At 42.3% G+C, this 13,934-nt stretch overlaps 1 protein-coding gene across 3 annotated transcripts in view; it reads left to right on the top strand.

Annotated features, from left to right (window-relative positions):
- The window catches only part of LOC129823086 (5'-AMP-activated protein kinase subunit gamma-1-like), a 164,903-nt gene that overhangs the window by 107,142 nt on the left and 43,827 nt on the right, over window positions 1-13,934 (top strand). For all 3 annotated transcript variants that reach the window (XM_055881817.1, XM_055881819.1, XM_055881818.1), the window contains one exon: window positions 9,013-9,064. In XM_055881817.1, coding sequence (XP_055737792.1) covers window positions 9,013-9,064 — 52 coding nt within the window. The remainder of the gene's footprint in view (window positions 1-9,012; window positions 9,065-13,934) is intronic.

Raw genomic sequence — 13,934 nt, 5'->3', positions numbered from 1 at the left:
AGGATAGATATACAGTGGGGCAAAAAAGTATTTAGTCAGCCACCAATTGTGCATGTTCTCCCACTTAAAAAGATGAGAGAGGCCTGTAAATCACATTGTAGGATTTTTTATGAATTTATTTGCAAATTATGGTGGAAAATAAGTATTTGGTCACCTACAAACAAGCAAGATTTATGGCTCTCACAGACCTGTAACTTCTTATTTAAGAGGCTCCTCTGTCCTATAGTGGATTTATCGGTGGTGACAGTGTTTCCTAGCCTCAGAGCAGTGGACAGCTGGGACGAGGTGCTCTTATTCTCCATGGACTTTACAATGTCCCAGAACCTTTTTGAGTTAGAGCTACAGGATGCAAATTTCTGTTTGAAAAAGCTAGCCTTAGCTTTCCTAACTGCTTGTGTATATTTGTTCCTGAATTCCCTGAAAAGTTGCATATCACGGGGGCTATTCGATGCTAATGCAGAACGCCACAGGATGTTTTTGTGCTGGTCAAGGGCAGACAGGTCTGGAGTGAACCAAGGACTATATCTATTCCTAGTTCAATTTTTTTTGAATGGGCATGTTTATTTAAGATGGTGAGGAAGGCACTTTTAAAGAATAGCCAGGCATCATCTACTGACGGGATGAGGTCAATGTCATTCCAGGATACCCCGGCCAGGTCGATTAGAAAGGCCTGCTCGCAGAAGTGTTTTAGGGAGCGTTTGACAGTGATGAGGGGTGGTCGTTTGGTCGCATACCCATTACGGATGCAGGCAATGAGGCAGTGAACGCTGAGATCTTGAATGAAAACAGCAGAGGTGTATTTGGAGGGCGAGTTAGTTAGGATGACATCTATGAGGGTGCCCGTGTTTACGGATTTGGAGTTGTACCAGGTAGGTTCATTGATAATTTGTGTGAGATTGAGGGCATCAAGCTTAGATTGTAGGATGGCCGGGGTGTTAAGCATGTCCCCGTTTAGGTCACCTAGTAGCACAAGCTCAGAAGATAGATGGGGGGCAATCAATTCACATATGGTATCGAGGGCACAGCTGGGGGCAGAGGGAGGTCTATAGCAAGCGGCAACGGTGAGAGACTTGTTTCTGGAAAGGTGAATTTTTAGAAGTAGAAGCTCGAATAGTTTGGTTACAGATTTGGATAGTAATACAAAACTCTGCAGGCTATCTTTGCAGTAGATTGCAACACCGCCCCCTTTGGCAGTTCTATCTTGGCGGAAAATGCTATAGTTAGCGATGGAGATTTCAGGGTTTTTGGTGGTTTTCCTAAGCCAGGATTCAGACATGGCTAAGACATTCGGGTTGGCAGAGTGTGCTAAAGCAGTGAGTAAAACAAACTTAGGGAGTAGGCTTCTAATGTTAACATGCATGAAACCAAGGCTTTTATGGTTACAGAAGTCCACAAATGAGAGAGTGGGAGTGGGGCTAGGCACTGCAGGACCTGGATTAACCTCTACATCACCAGAGGAGAAGTAGGATAAGGGTACGGCTAAATGCTATACGAACTGGCCGTCTAGCACGTTCGGAACAGAGAGTTAAAGGAGAAGGTTTCTGGACTCGATAGCATAGATTCAAGGCATAGTGTACAGACAACGGTAAGTTAGGATGTGAGTACATTAGAGGTAAACCTAGGCATTGAGTAATGATGAGAGAGATATAGTCTCTAGAGACGTTTAAACCAGGTGATGTCATCGCATATGTAGGAGGTGGAACAACATGGTTGGTTAAGGCATATTGAGCAGGGCTAGAGGCTCTACAGTGAAATAAGACAGTAATCACTAACCAGGACAGTAATGGACGAGGCATATTGATATCAGAGAGAGGCATGCGTAGCCAAGTGAACATATGGGTCCAGTGACTGGTTGGGCTGACTGGGGACACGGCGATTCAGACAGTTAGCAGGCCGATGCTAACAAGCTAACAGTTAGTATGCCGGGGCTAAACAAGCTAGCAGTTAGCAGACCGGGGCTGGCAAGCTAGCAGTTAGCAGACCGGGTTAGCAAGCAAGCAGTTAGCAGGGGCTAGCAGTTAGCAGACTTGGGAAGGCAAGCTAGCAGTTAGCAGACCAGGGCAGGCAAGCTAGCAGTTAGCAGACCGTGGCTAGCAAGTTAGCCTTTGGGGGACGTCGCGATGGCGATAAGTCTGTACTGACATGTACAGTGCATTCGGAAAGTATTGAGACAAATTCCCTTTTTTCACATTTTGTTATGTTACAGCCTTAATTCCATTTAAAAAAAAATTCCTCATCAATCTACATACAATAGCCCATAATGATAAAGCGAAAACAGGTTTTTAGAAATGTCTGAATACCTTTTTTACATAAGTATTCAGGCACTTATGAGACTCGAAATTGAGCTCAGGTGCATCCTGTTCCCATTGATCTTCCTTAAAAGGTTTCTACAACTTGACTGGAGTCTACCTGTGGTAAATTCAATTGATTGGACATGATTTGGAAAGGCACACACCTGTCTATATAAGGTCCCACAGGTCCCGCAAATCTGACAGTGCATGTCAGAGCTAAAACCAAGCCATGAGGTCAAAGGAATTGTCCGTAGAGCTCCGAGACAGGATTGTTTCGAGGCACAGATCTGGGGAAGGGTACGAAAAAATAATGCCGGATTGAAGGTCCCCAAGAAGAACATCCCAGAAGGACAACCGTCTCTGCAGCACTCCACCAATCAGGCCTTTATGGTGGAGTGGCCAGACAAAAGCCACTCCTCAGTAAAAGGCACATGACAGCCCACTTGGAGTTTGCCAAAAGGCACCCAAATGACTCTCTGACCATGAGAAACAAGATTCTCTAGTCTGATGAAACCAAGATTGAACTCCTTGGCCTGAATGCCAAACGTCACATCCGGGGAAACTAGTCAATATCCCTACGATGAAGCATGGGGGTGGCAGCATCATGCTGTGGGGATGTTTTTCAGCGGCAGGGACTGGGAGACTAGTCAGGATCGAGGGAAAGATGAACGGTGCAAAGTACAGAGAGATCCTTGATGAAAACCTTCTCAGGACCTCAGACTGGAGCGAAGGTTCACCGTCCAACAGGACAACAACCCTACGCACATGGCCAAGACAACACAGTGGCTTTGGGACAAGTCTCTGAATGTCCTTGAGTGGTCCAGCCAGAGCCCGGACTTAAACCTGATCGAACATCTCTGGAGACCTGAAAATAGCTGTGCAGCGACGCTCCCCATTCAACCTGAAAAAGCTTGAGAGGATCTGCAGAGAAGAATGGGAGAAAATACCCAAATATAGGTGTGCCAAGCTTGTAGCTTCATACCCAAGAAGAATCAAGGCTGTAATCGCTGCCAAAGGTGCTTCAACAAAGTACTGAGTAAAGGGTCTGAATACTTATGTGATTTAAACGTTTTTATTTTTTATTTTTAGTACATTTGCAAACATTTCAAAAAACCTGCTTTTACTTTGACATTATGGTATTTTGTGTAGATGTGAAAAAATAAACAATTTAATCAATATTGAAATGAGTAACGTAACAAAATGTGGAAAAAGTCAAGGTGTCTGAAAATGCACTGTATTTGTAACTGATAGAGCACAAACACACACACACACACACACACACACACACACACAATTATTTTGTCATTCTTTTTTGTGTGTACATTTTATTTTGTATATATTGTACCACACCTACACATTCCAGAGTTTTTCTTTATTTTTACTATTTTCTATATTGTAGAATAGTGAAGATTTCAAAATTCTGAAATAACACATATGGAATCATGTAAACAAATCTAAATATATTTGAGATTCTTCAAAGTAGTCACCCTTTGCCTTGACAGCTTTGCACACTCTTGGCATTCTCTCACCTGGAATGCATTTCACATAACAGGTGTGCATTAAGTTAATTTGTGGAATTTCTTTCCCGCTTAATGTGTTTGAGACAATCAGTTGTGTTGTGACAAGGTAGCGGTGGTATACAGAAGATAGCCCTATTTGGTAAATGACCAAGTCCATATTATGGCAAGGACAGCTCAAATAAGCAAAGAGAAACGACAGTCCATCATTACTTTAAGATATGAAGGTCAGTCAGTCCGGAAAATTTCAAGAACTTTGACGGTTTCTTCAAGTGCAGTCGCAAAAACCATCAAGCGCTATGATGAAATTGGCTCTCATGAGGACCGCCACAGGAAAGGAAGACCCAGAGTTACCTCTGCTGCAGAGGATAAGTTCATTATCTTCAGTTACCAGACTCAGAAATTGCAGCACAAATAAATGCTTCACAGAGTTCAAGTAACAGACACATCTCAACATGAACTGTTCAGAGGAGACTACCTGAATCAGGCCTCCATGGTCAAATTGCTGCAAAGAAACCACTACTAAAGGACACCAATAATAAGAAGAGACTTGATTGGGCCAAGAAACACGAGCAATGGACATTAGACCAGTGGAAATCTGTCCTTTGGTCTGATGAGACCAAATTGGAGATTTTTGGTTCCAACCACCTTGCCTTTGTGAGACACAGAGTAGGTGGACGGATGATTTCCGCATGTTTGGTTCCCACCGTGAAGCATGGAGGAGGAGGTGTGATGGTGTGGGGGTGGTGCTGGTGACACTGTCCGTGATTTATTTAGAATTCAAGGCAGACTTAAACCAGCATGACTACCACAGTATTCTGCAGTAATACGCCATCCCATCTGGTTTGCGCTTAGTGGGACTGTAATTTGTTTTTCAACAGGACAATGACCCAACACACCTCCAGGCTGTGTAAGGGCTATTTGACCAAGAAGAAGAGTTATTGAGTGCTGCATCAGACAACCTGGCCTCCACAATCGCCTGAACTCAACCCAATTGAGATGGTTTGGGATGAGTTGGACCGCAGAGTGAAAGAAAAGCAGCCAACAAGTGCTCAGCATATGTGGGAACTCCTCCAAGACTTTTGGAAAAGCATTCCAAGTGAAGCTGGTTGAGAAAATGCCTAGAATGTGCAAAGCTGTGAACAACTTTGAAGAATCTGAAATCTAAAATATATTTTGATTCATCACTTTTTTGGTTACTACATGACTCCATATTTCATAGTTTTGATGTCTTCACTATTATTCTAGAATGTAGAAAATAATGTTTTTAATTGTAAATTGTAAAGTATTTTTGTAAGTAACGTATTTTTTGTTATGTTTCAGACAGGAAGACTAGCTGCCGCTTTATTGTGCATCCCATCTGTGAATGCAGTATAGTGGCAAGACCTGCGTCAAATATGGAGGTCAAATACGTTCAACCTAGAGTTGCCTTGCAATTTGAACCACTGTCAATGGAAACCTGTTAGCTTCTATAGTGGCAGGAAGATGCTGAATTCTATTCAGAATGGTTTGGCCAAACCCCCTAAGGAACTGAAAGCAGAGGGTATCCAATACATACAGTCTAGTCCATAGCTAGGTTAAGACAGGTTAAACCAGGGGTACTCAACTCTTACCCTACGAGGTCCAGAGCCTGCTGGTTTTCTGTTCTACCTGATAATTAACTGGACACACCTGGTGTCCCTGGTCTAACTCAGTCCCTGATTAGAGGGGAACAATGAAAAATGCAGTGGAACTGGCTTAGAGGTCCAGAGTTGAGTTTGAGGGGGTTAAACTCTGCTCAATAGTCCTGATCTGATTTGTGCTGCTGTCTTCCTCTCTCTCTCTCTCTTATTTATTCACTCACTCACCCCTCTCTCTCTTTCATCTGTGCTGTTTTCACGTTTGGTCCCTTGAGAAAGTCAGAAAGTCCAAGGGAAAAATTGACTTGCCGTCTCCCGCATAGGCCATCTCTGCAGGGTTTAATGGCTTTACTCAGCAGATGTTAATGGCAAGCCAACATCCCTCCTCAGAGGCTGAAGGCTGTGGTCTCAGTTTCACGACAAGTTTATCATCTCAGTTTCCCCCAACTCACACACACGTGCGCACAGGCACACACACACACACACACAGACAGACAGACAGACAGACAGACACAGACCGACATTTGGTTTCTGAGTGCAGAGTGCTTGTTGTATGATGGTGTCTATATAGGGTTAAAACTTGCTACAGCTGTACAATATGACTTCAGAAATGTTTATTCTGGACTGTGTAGTGAAGTCGTTTGTGCTTTGTACAGTTAGGCTAAGCACTGGAGTTGTGTGCGGGCATGACTCCATAGAAAGCTGAGGCTCAGTAAGGTACAAAGAGCATTTTGTTCATGCTCCAGCAGTTTTAATTGGTTATTTAACTTGAATTAAATTGTTTTGTCCCCGTGAAATTGCCTAACAGAAATCCTCACAAGGGTTTGGTGTCTCTCTGTCTCTGCCAAGTGATTCACTGGTTTTACATAGCCAGTGGAGAGACACTAGCCTGCTCCCAGATCTGTTTGTACTGTCTTGCAAACTTCTATGGTCATTGTCATGCTGTTTGCTGTGGCAATGGCAATGGCAGTTGGCAAGATGGCTCAAACAGATCTGGGACCAGGCTAGAGAGACTAGATGACAACCACAATGCTCAACACCTTCTAGAGATATCTCAAAAGTCTCATCTCTATCTTTCTCTCTCCTACAGATAACTTTCCGCATTCCACACTTCACTGTTTTAATATTACACCGACAGGTCCAGCACCAAAGTTTTGATTGATCATGGCACATTCTACATCGTGAAGTGTGAGTCTGAAGAATGTGTTGTCATCTGCATACAATTTAATGAATCACTGCATTAACATTGCCTCCTTGGTAGATTAATTTGTAAACGGAAAGACACTCCGTTCAGCTTTGTCTTGAAATGAAACAAGAACGTGATAATTGTAAATAATGTGAAATGTTTTCAATCATTTCCACATGTCGTTTGATTTGGGTGAAACACTGGAGATGAGTACAAGTAAATGACTCGTGGTCCACATCCACACCTTTACTCTGCGCTGTTCAAAAATAACTACAAGAGGCATCATTTGTTTTAATTGAAATGTTATGTCTAAAGCGGTTACAGTGAATTAAACCCAGCTCTTACTAAATATTCACATCAAAGTTTGACTTCTTACGGTGTTAAATGTTTTAGGTCATTTGATTTTCTCTAAAACAGTTCTCATGGTTTGTTCTCCAATGAGTTCTGGTGAAGTTGGGGCAGTTTGTTTTGCTCACCAGAGTTTCTGTTTGTCTGACATGCCCAATGAGTCATCCCAGAGGAATTTGGTTATGATGGCCTAACCCCCCCCCTCTCCTCCAACCCAGATGTTCTGCACATTCCTGCATGCCACCTACTGCACCTCTGCCAAAACCCACCAGACTAATCAGAATTGACAGGCCATCTAATGTATAATTGTTCAGTCATACATCCACTCTCCCCTAGCGCTTTTCAGCTTCCTATGATAGCTGCAGACCAAGGGCTGTTCATGTTCATTGGATAAATCGTTTTGGAGCACTCTAACATTTTGAAGCATTTTTTGTCCCTCTAACATGAACAGTGTGCAATGAGCTCAGATTGTGTTTGAAAAAGTTTGTTCCCATTTGGAGATAATGAACTTGACCCATTTAACACCTGTGAAGTCATAAGGTTGTACTTCCCACAATGCCCTCTTTTGGGTATGCTTCAGGTGAGAGCAATAACTATGTGTAGTCCTGTGTTGTTTTTACAGGGGTTTCACAGAGCCACACCTGAAAGGATCCACTGCATGTATGAGTTCAGCCAGGCATGTTCACTTGCAGACACAAATCCCTACCTTGCCCTCTGTGTAAATCATACAAGACATTTAAGAGGTGTGGCTCTTCCAGCTTCTGCATTTGATCACATATAGATGCAAGAACACATGGAGGTATGCAAACAGCAAAGTTATAGTTTTTAGCATATACAAAGAGTTCTCAATGTCTGTATAGTAACTGATGGTTATCTAGCCCTGGTTGGCATTACTCAACACTGCAAATTCATCCATTTAGTATCCAGTTTTCCAACTTTTTAAAACGTTTTTTTTTTTTTTTTTTAAAGCTAGGCTACACATTACAAAGCACTATGGTGGTATTTCAGGGGTCATATGGGCATGCCATGTAAACTAGTACAATTGAGTGTCCTAATTGTGGATCACAGTTGCTTTGGATTCATCACATGGACCCATATACAGCCTAGTCATCATCATCATCATCATCATCAATCGCTACCTGAGAAGTCAGGAAACGTATGACTTTGCGCTGCTAAGCAACATCTTGTGTCAGCAAATGTTAAAAAAAATAAAGAAATATTATGAGTAATACAATGACTGGTTGTGAACTAATTGCAGTGGCAAAATAAATGTTCAGCACATGACAAGATTAACCATCTAATGATCCTTCAGTGTATTTAAATCAATACACTTTATAGTGTGGCCTACGCATCACTAAAATGCAGAGTATATCATTGTTAAACTGATAACCCCCGGAAACATATTTATCATTATTTTGTAGTGTGTGCGTACAGTGTAGTTTGTCTCTCCAATTAGGCAGTTTGGATTCGATGGATACACTCAGAGGCTTTTTGGAGTACAGGCGTGACGCAGCTTACAGAGCTTTACAACATCTTTCATCCCCCAAACACAAATGTGGAGTTCATTTAGTCCATCCATTAATTTAAAGTTCTCTAAAATGTTGCAGGCGAGCACACTGTAAAAGCGTGAGAGCAAACCGGAACAAACGTGTCGTTCACTGCAATTGCAGCAAATTGGAATGTTCCACTTTTACCTGAATAGGGGATTGGTATTTCCCTCTCATATTTTACGTCTCTGGCTCAGGACTAAAGTACTGGATGTAGGCTACCTGAGAATGCGCTCTAGTCTAGTAAAATACGGCTACGCTAATATTTTTACCAACACAGAGCAAGAAAGAAAATACACGCTTTAGGAAAATCACCGGAGCCTGTTGTACGATAAACGTTTGGACTGTGTTTCTCGTTTTCGTGTTGGCACCCCACTGCACAAGAGGGGAGTTTCTCACACCCGGCGACTGTCAAATCAGTAGCAGTTGGGAAGTCTAGTTGCAACGTGGGAAGGCTACGTTGTAGGAGTAGCTAATTGACTATCCTTTACTTCTTGTCTACAGGTCGACAGTTTAGTTGAAGCCATGCTGAAGAAACTTGACCTAGAAGATGAAGGTAAGCCTCTTTGGAAATGTTTTTTTTTTTTACTAGTAGACGTGCTAATCCATTCATAACCTTTTGCCAGCTGACAAGGGAATGCATCGGCCAAATATTTATCAGAATGATGTATGATATACTGAACAAAAATATTAACTCAACATGTAAAGTGTTACTCCCATGTTTCATGAGCTGAAATAAACTATCCTATACATTTTCCATACGCGCAAAAAGTATATTTCTCTCATTGTTTACAAATTTGACAATAAAAGGCCACTCTAAAATATACAGTTTTTATCAAACAACACAATGCCACAGATGTCTCAAGTTTTGAGGGAGTGTGCAATTGGCATGTTGACTGCAGGGATGTGCACCAGAGCTCTTGCCAAACAATTTAATGTTAATTTCTTCACCATAAGGTGCCTCCAAATGTTGTTTTAGAGAATTTGGCAGTATGTCCAACCGGCCTAATAACTGCAGACCACGTATGGCGTTGTGTGCGAGCAGTGGGGTTATGGTATGGGCAGGCATAAGATACGGACAAGGAATGCAGTTGCCTTTTATCAACGGCAATTCGAATGCACAGAGATCCTGACACCCATTATCGTTTGCCATTCATCCGCCACCATCACCTCATGGTTCAGCATAATAATGCACGGCCCCATGTCGCAAGGTTCTGTAGACAATTCCTGGAAACTGAAAATGTACCATTTGTTTCCATGGCCTGCATACTCACCAGACATGTCACCCATTGAGCATGTTTGGGATGCTCTGGATCGACGTGTTCGACAGCGTGTTTCACTTCCCGCCAATATCCAGCAACTTCGCACAGCCATTGAAAAGGAGTGAGAACATTTCACAGGCATCTGTGACCAACAGATGTTAATTTGAATTCAGTAATGTGCAATCCATAGATTAGGGCCTTATTTCAATGGACTGATTTCCTCCTTGTGACTCAGTAAAATCTTTCATATTGTTGTCTGTTTTTGCATTTTTATGTTTTTGTTAAGTGTAGATTTTATTATTTTTATGTAATTAGCCCTAAACTAGAGTTTACCAAGTCAAGTTTAGCCCATTTGATGATTAAATCTCCCAATCTCTTTAAAAGTATGCCTACATGATGCCTTTAAGTCATGTCATCTACACATTTAGTGGTCAACTAATTTTCCGGCAGCCCATGGATCATATTATTTTATTCTAGTGGTGTAGCCTAATATTAAAACCATATGTTAACCCTTTTTTTTGTGCATGCATAGGCTACATGTGCTGCATTGTGAATATATCAAAGGTGGAACCGAGCTCTATACCAGCTATGTAGCCCATCGTTATATCCATGTATAGAAGCTTTACTGGATGGGCAGGGACGTCATTGTGATCATGAAGGGGATTCCGTCCGTGGTGGGTGGGTGGGGCCTAGTTCGCCGTCATCCCTGCTAATCTGTTGGCTGCCTCCAGCCACAATGTGATGTTCCAGCTTGGCAGCTATCTCAAATACAGTGCTGCAGCATGCATAGTGTTACCTCATTAGTCACTGGATGGCGAGTCATGCCCATTCTATACTTCACGTATCTACCTGCAACTGTTGTGAACTAAGAACAATCCATGGATTTTTCACGACTTGCCTTCATGGACTCTGGAGGAGTGCTTAGAATAGCCTGGGTTACATTATGCAGGATCATGTTCATTGACGTTGTTGTCTTCATACAGGGTGCCCTGTGTAGCGTTCTAAGTGATCCAGATACGTCAGCGCTGAGGGTTTCTCCTCTGCCAGCAGCTCTCACTCTGTGTTGCGTCACATTGCACAGCATACATTGTACACGCAGCGCAGTCAGTAAACATGCCGCTTGCTTCACAGAGCATGGTGTGTGGGGGGAGGGGGGTTTAGTTGACAGGTTGCGATATTGGAATTTATTGGATGAAATTTCTGCTTGCTGGGCCCATTCATAGAGGTGCTGTTTAGTGGTTAATTGCCTTAGGATGGGTAGAACTAAATTTCACACTAAATATACATTTCTGAAAAGAATACGTACATCAAAAAGAGATTGATCAACTTTGTCATTGTTCTCAAGTTTATCATGTAGATGTGTGGCCAGAGTGTTTTAATCTTTTACAGTGACTGTTGCAAAATAAACATGCATGCTGCCTATAGTGAGTGCCAAGTTCTTAACAGACCATTCTAATGGAAATAACCTTGATATCTGACTACATAAATGGATCAACATCAGATATCTCTCTACATCTATTTGTAACGTATGTGTTTTTCCTCCCCATGTTTTATAAATTAAGCCACAAATATTAGCGTACCGGATGATGATTGGATATGTGGGATGATAGGCAGACTACTACTACCTTCTTTCCAAGTTGGTCAAATATTAATCAATGAGGCTCTTCAAAATGACTGATGGCTAGAGTGTCAATCCTGTGCTCGGTGGTAAATCGAAATGCTCAGAGCAGTTTTACTGGGAGATTGTTTGGGCTGCTTATTCGGTGTGTGATTGTGAGAAAATGGCTTTGGGCAGCAGCCACAGCCATTTATATTTCAAAGCCTACCTTCAAACTCAGTGCCTCTGCTTGAAATCATGGGAAAATGAGAAAAAAAATCAGCAAGACCTCCAGAAGTGAAAATTGTAGATCTTCAAGTCTGGTTCATCCTTGGGAGCAATTTCCAAACGCCTGAAGGTATCACATTCATCTGTACAAAAAATAGTACGCAAGTATAAACACCATTGGACCACGCAGCCGTCATACCGCTCAGGAAGGAGATGCCTAGAGATGAACGTAATTTGGTGCGAAAAGTGCAAAGGACCTTGTAAAGATGCTGGAGGAAATGGGTACAAAAGTATCTATAGCCACAGTAAAATTAGTCCTATATCGACATAACCTGAAAGGCCGCTCAGCAAGGAAGAATCCACTGCTCCAAAACCTACATAAAAAGCCAGACTACGGTTTGCAACTGCACATGGGGACAAAGATTGTACTTTTTGGAGAAATGTCCTCTGGTCTGATGAAACAAAAATAGAAATGTTTGGCCATAATGACCATCGTTATGTTTGGAGGAAAAAGGGGGAGGCCTGCAAGCCAAAGAACACCATCCCAACCGTGAAGCACGGGGGTGGCAGCATCATGTTGTGGGGGTGCTTTGCTGCAGGAGGGACTGGTGCACTTCACAAAATAGATGGCATCATGAGGGAGAAATTGTCAATATATTGAAGTAAAATCTCAAGACATCATTCAGGAAGTTTAAGCTTGGTCACAAATGGGTCTTCCAAATGGACAATGACCACAAGCATACTTCTGAAGTTGTCAAAATGGCTTAAGGACAACAAAGTCAAGGTATTGGAGTGGCCATCACAAAGCTCTGACATCAATCCTATAGAAAATGTGTGGGCAGAACTGAAAAAGCGTGTGCAAGCAAGGAGGCCTACAAACCTGACTCAGTTACACCAGCTCTGTCAGGAGGAATGGGCCAAAATTCACCCAACTTATTGTGGGAAGCTTGTGAAAGGCTCCCCGAAACGTTTGACCCAAGTGAAACAATTTAAAGGCAATGCTACCAAATACTAATTGAGTGTATGTAAACTTCTGACCCACTGGGAATGTGATGAAATAAATAAAAGCTGAAATCATTCTCTCTACTATTATTCTGACATTTCACATTCTTAAAATAAACTGGTGACCTTAACTGACCTAAGACAGGGAATTTTTACTAGGATTAAATGTCAGGAATTGTGAAACCTGAGTTTAAATGTATTTGGCTAAGGTGTATGTAAACTTCTGACTTCAACTGTATATACCTGGGCTTTGACTATTGGGTAAGGTGTCGACACAGCCCTCAGTGATCAAAACTGATGGGGCTAAAGCCATGTGAGTGGAGCTGTCATTTGTATGCATTTACCTGATACACAGACAGGGAGTTGCAGCAGGTGTACAGACAGCGCAGTAGTAAGATGGCAGCGTCAGTACAAATCACAGCCAGAATGTCTGGAAACATTCAGATGAGCATGGCTGCTCCTTCCAACCACAGAAGAAATGACTGCTCTGTTTTGAGGGCTTAACAAAAGGCTGTTTTAGTGTATCCGTATTTGTACGGTGAGAATTAGCAGAGAGATTATGAGTTTGAATAGTCAGCGTTTGAGCCACCAGCTTTCTTAGTTCATTGAATATACCTTTTTAAATTCAAGTCCTTTGAGCAAAGAGGTGATATCACACACAACGATGTGGAGATTTTGTATGAAAATGCCTGGAACTACTTCCCCATTGTATACTGAAAAATATATATAAATGCAACAATTTCAATGATTTTAGTAAGTTACAGTTCATATAAGTAAATCGGTCAATTGAAATAAATTCAGTTGGCCCTAATCTATGGATTTCACATGACTGTGCAAGGGCGCAGCCATGGGTGTGCCTGGGAGGGCTGGCCCACCCACTGGGGAGCAAGGCCCAGCCAATCAGAATGTGTTTTTTTCCCCACAAAAGAGCTTTATTACAGACAGAAATACTTCTGTTTCATCTGTCCGGCTGGCTGGTTTCAGACGATCCTGCAGGTGAAGAAGCCGAAAGTGGAAGTCCTGGGCTGGTGTGGTTACATGTGGTCTGCGGTTGAGGCCGGGTGGACAGCAACTTTGGTGGCCATTCCTGCATTCAGCATGCCAATTGCACGCTCCCTCAACTTGAGACATCTGTGGCGTTGTGTGACATAGCTGCACATTTTAGTGGCCTTTTATTGTCCCCGGCACAAGGCGCACCTGTGTAATGATGCTGTTTAATCAGCTTCTTGGTATGCCCCACCTGTCAGGTGGATTGATTATCTTGGCAAAGGAGAAATGCTCACTAACAGGTATGTAAACACATTTTGTGCACTATTTTTTTGAGAAATATGCACAGA

This window comes from Salvelinus fontinalis, chromosome 25 (assembly GCF_029448725.1).
Source record: "Salvelinus fontinalis isolate EN_2023a chromosome 25, ASM2944872v1, whole genome shotgun sequence".
In the NCBI taxonomy this organism is placed as follows: Eukaryota; Metazoa; Chordata; class Actinopteri; order Salmoniformes; family Salmonidae; genus Salvelinus; species Salvelinus fontinalis.
Note: the sequence above shows the minus strand (reverse complement) of the source record. Positions and strands in the feature narration are given on the sequence as shown.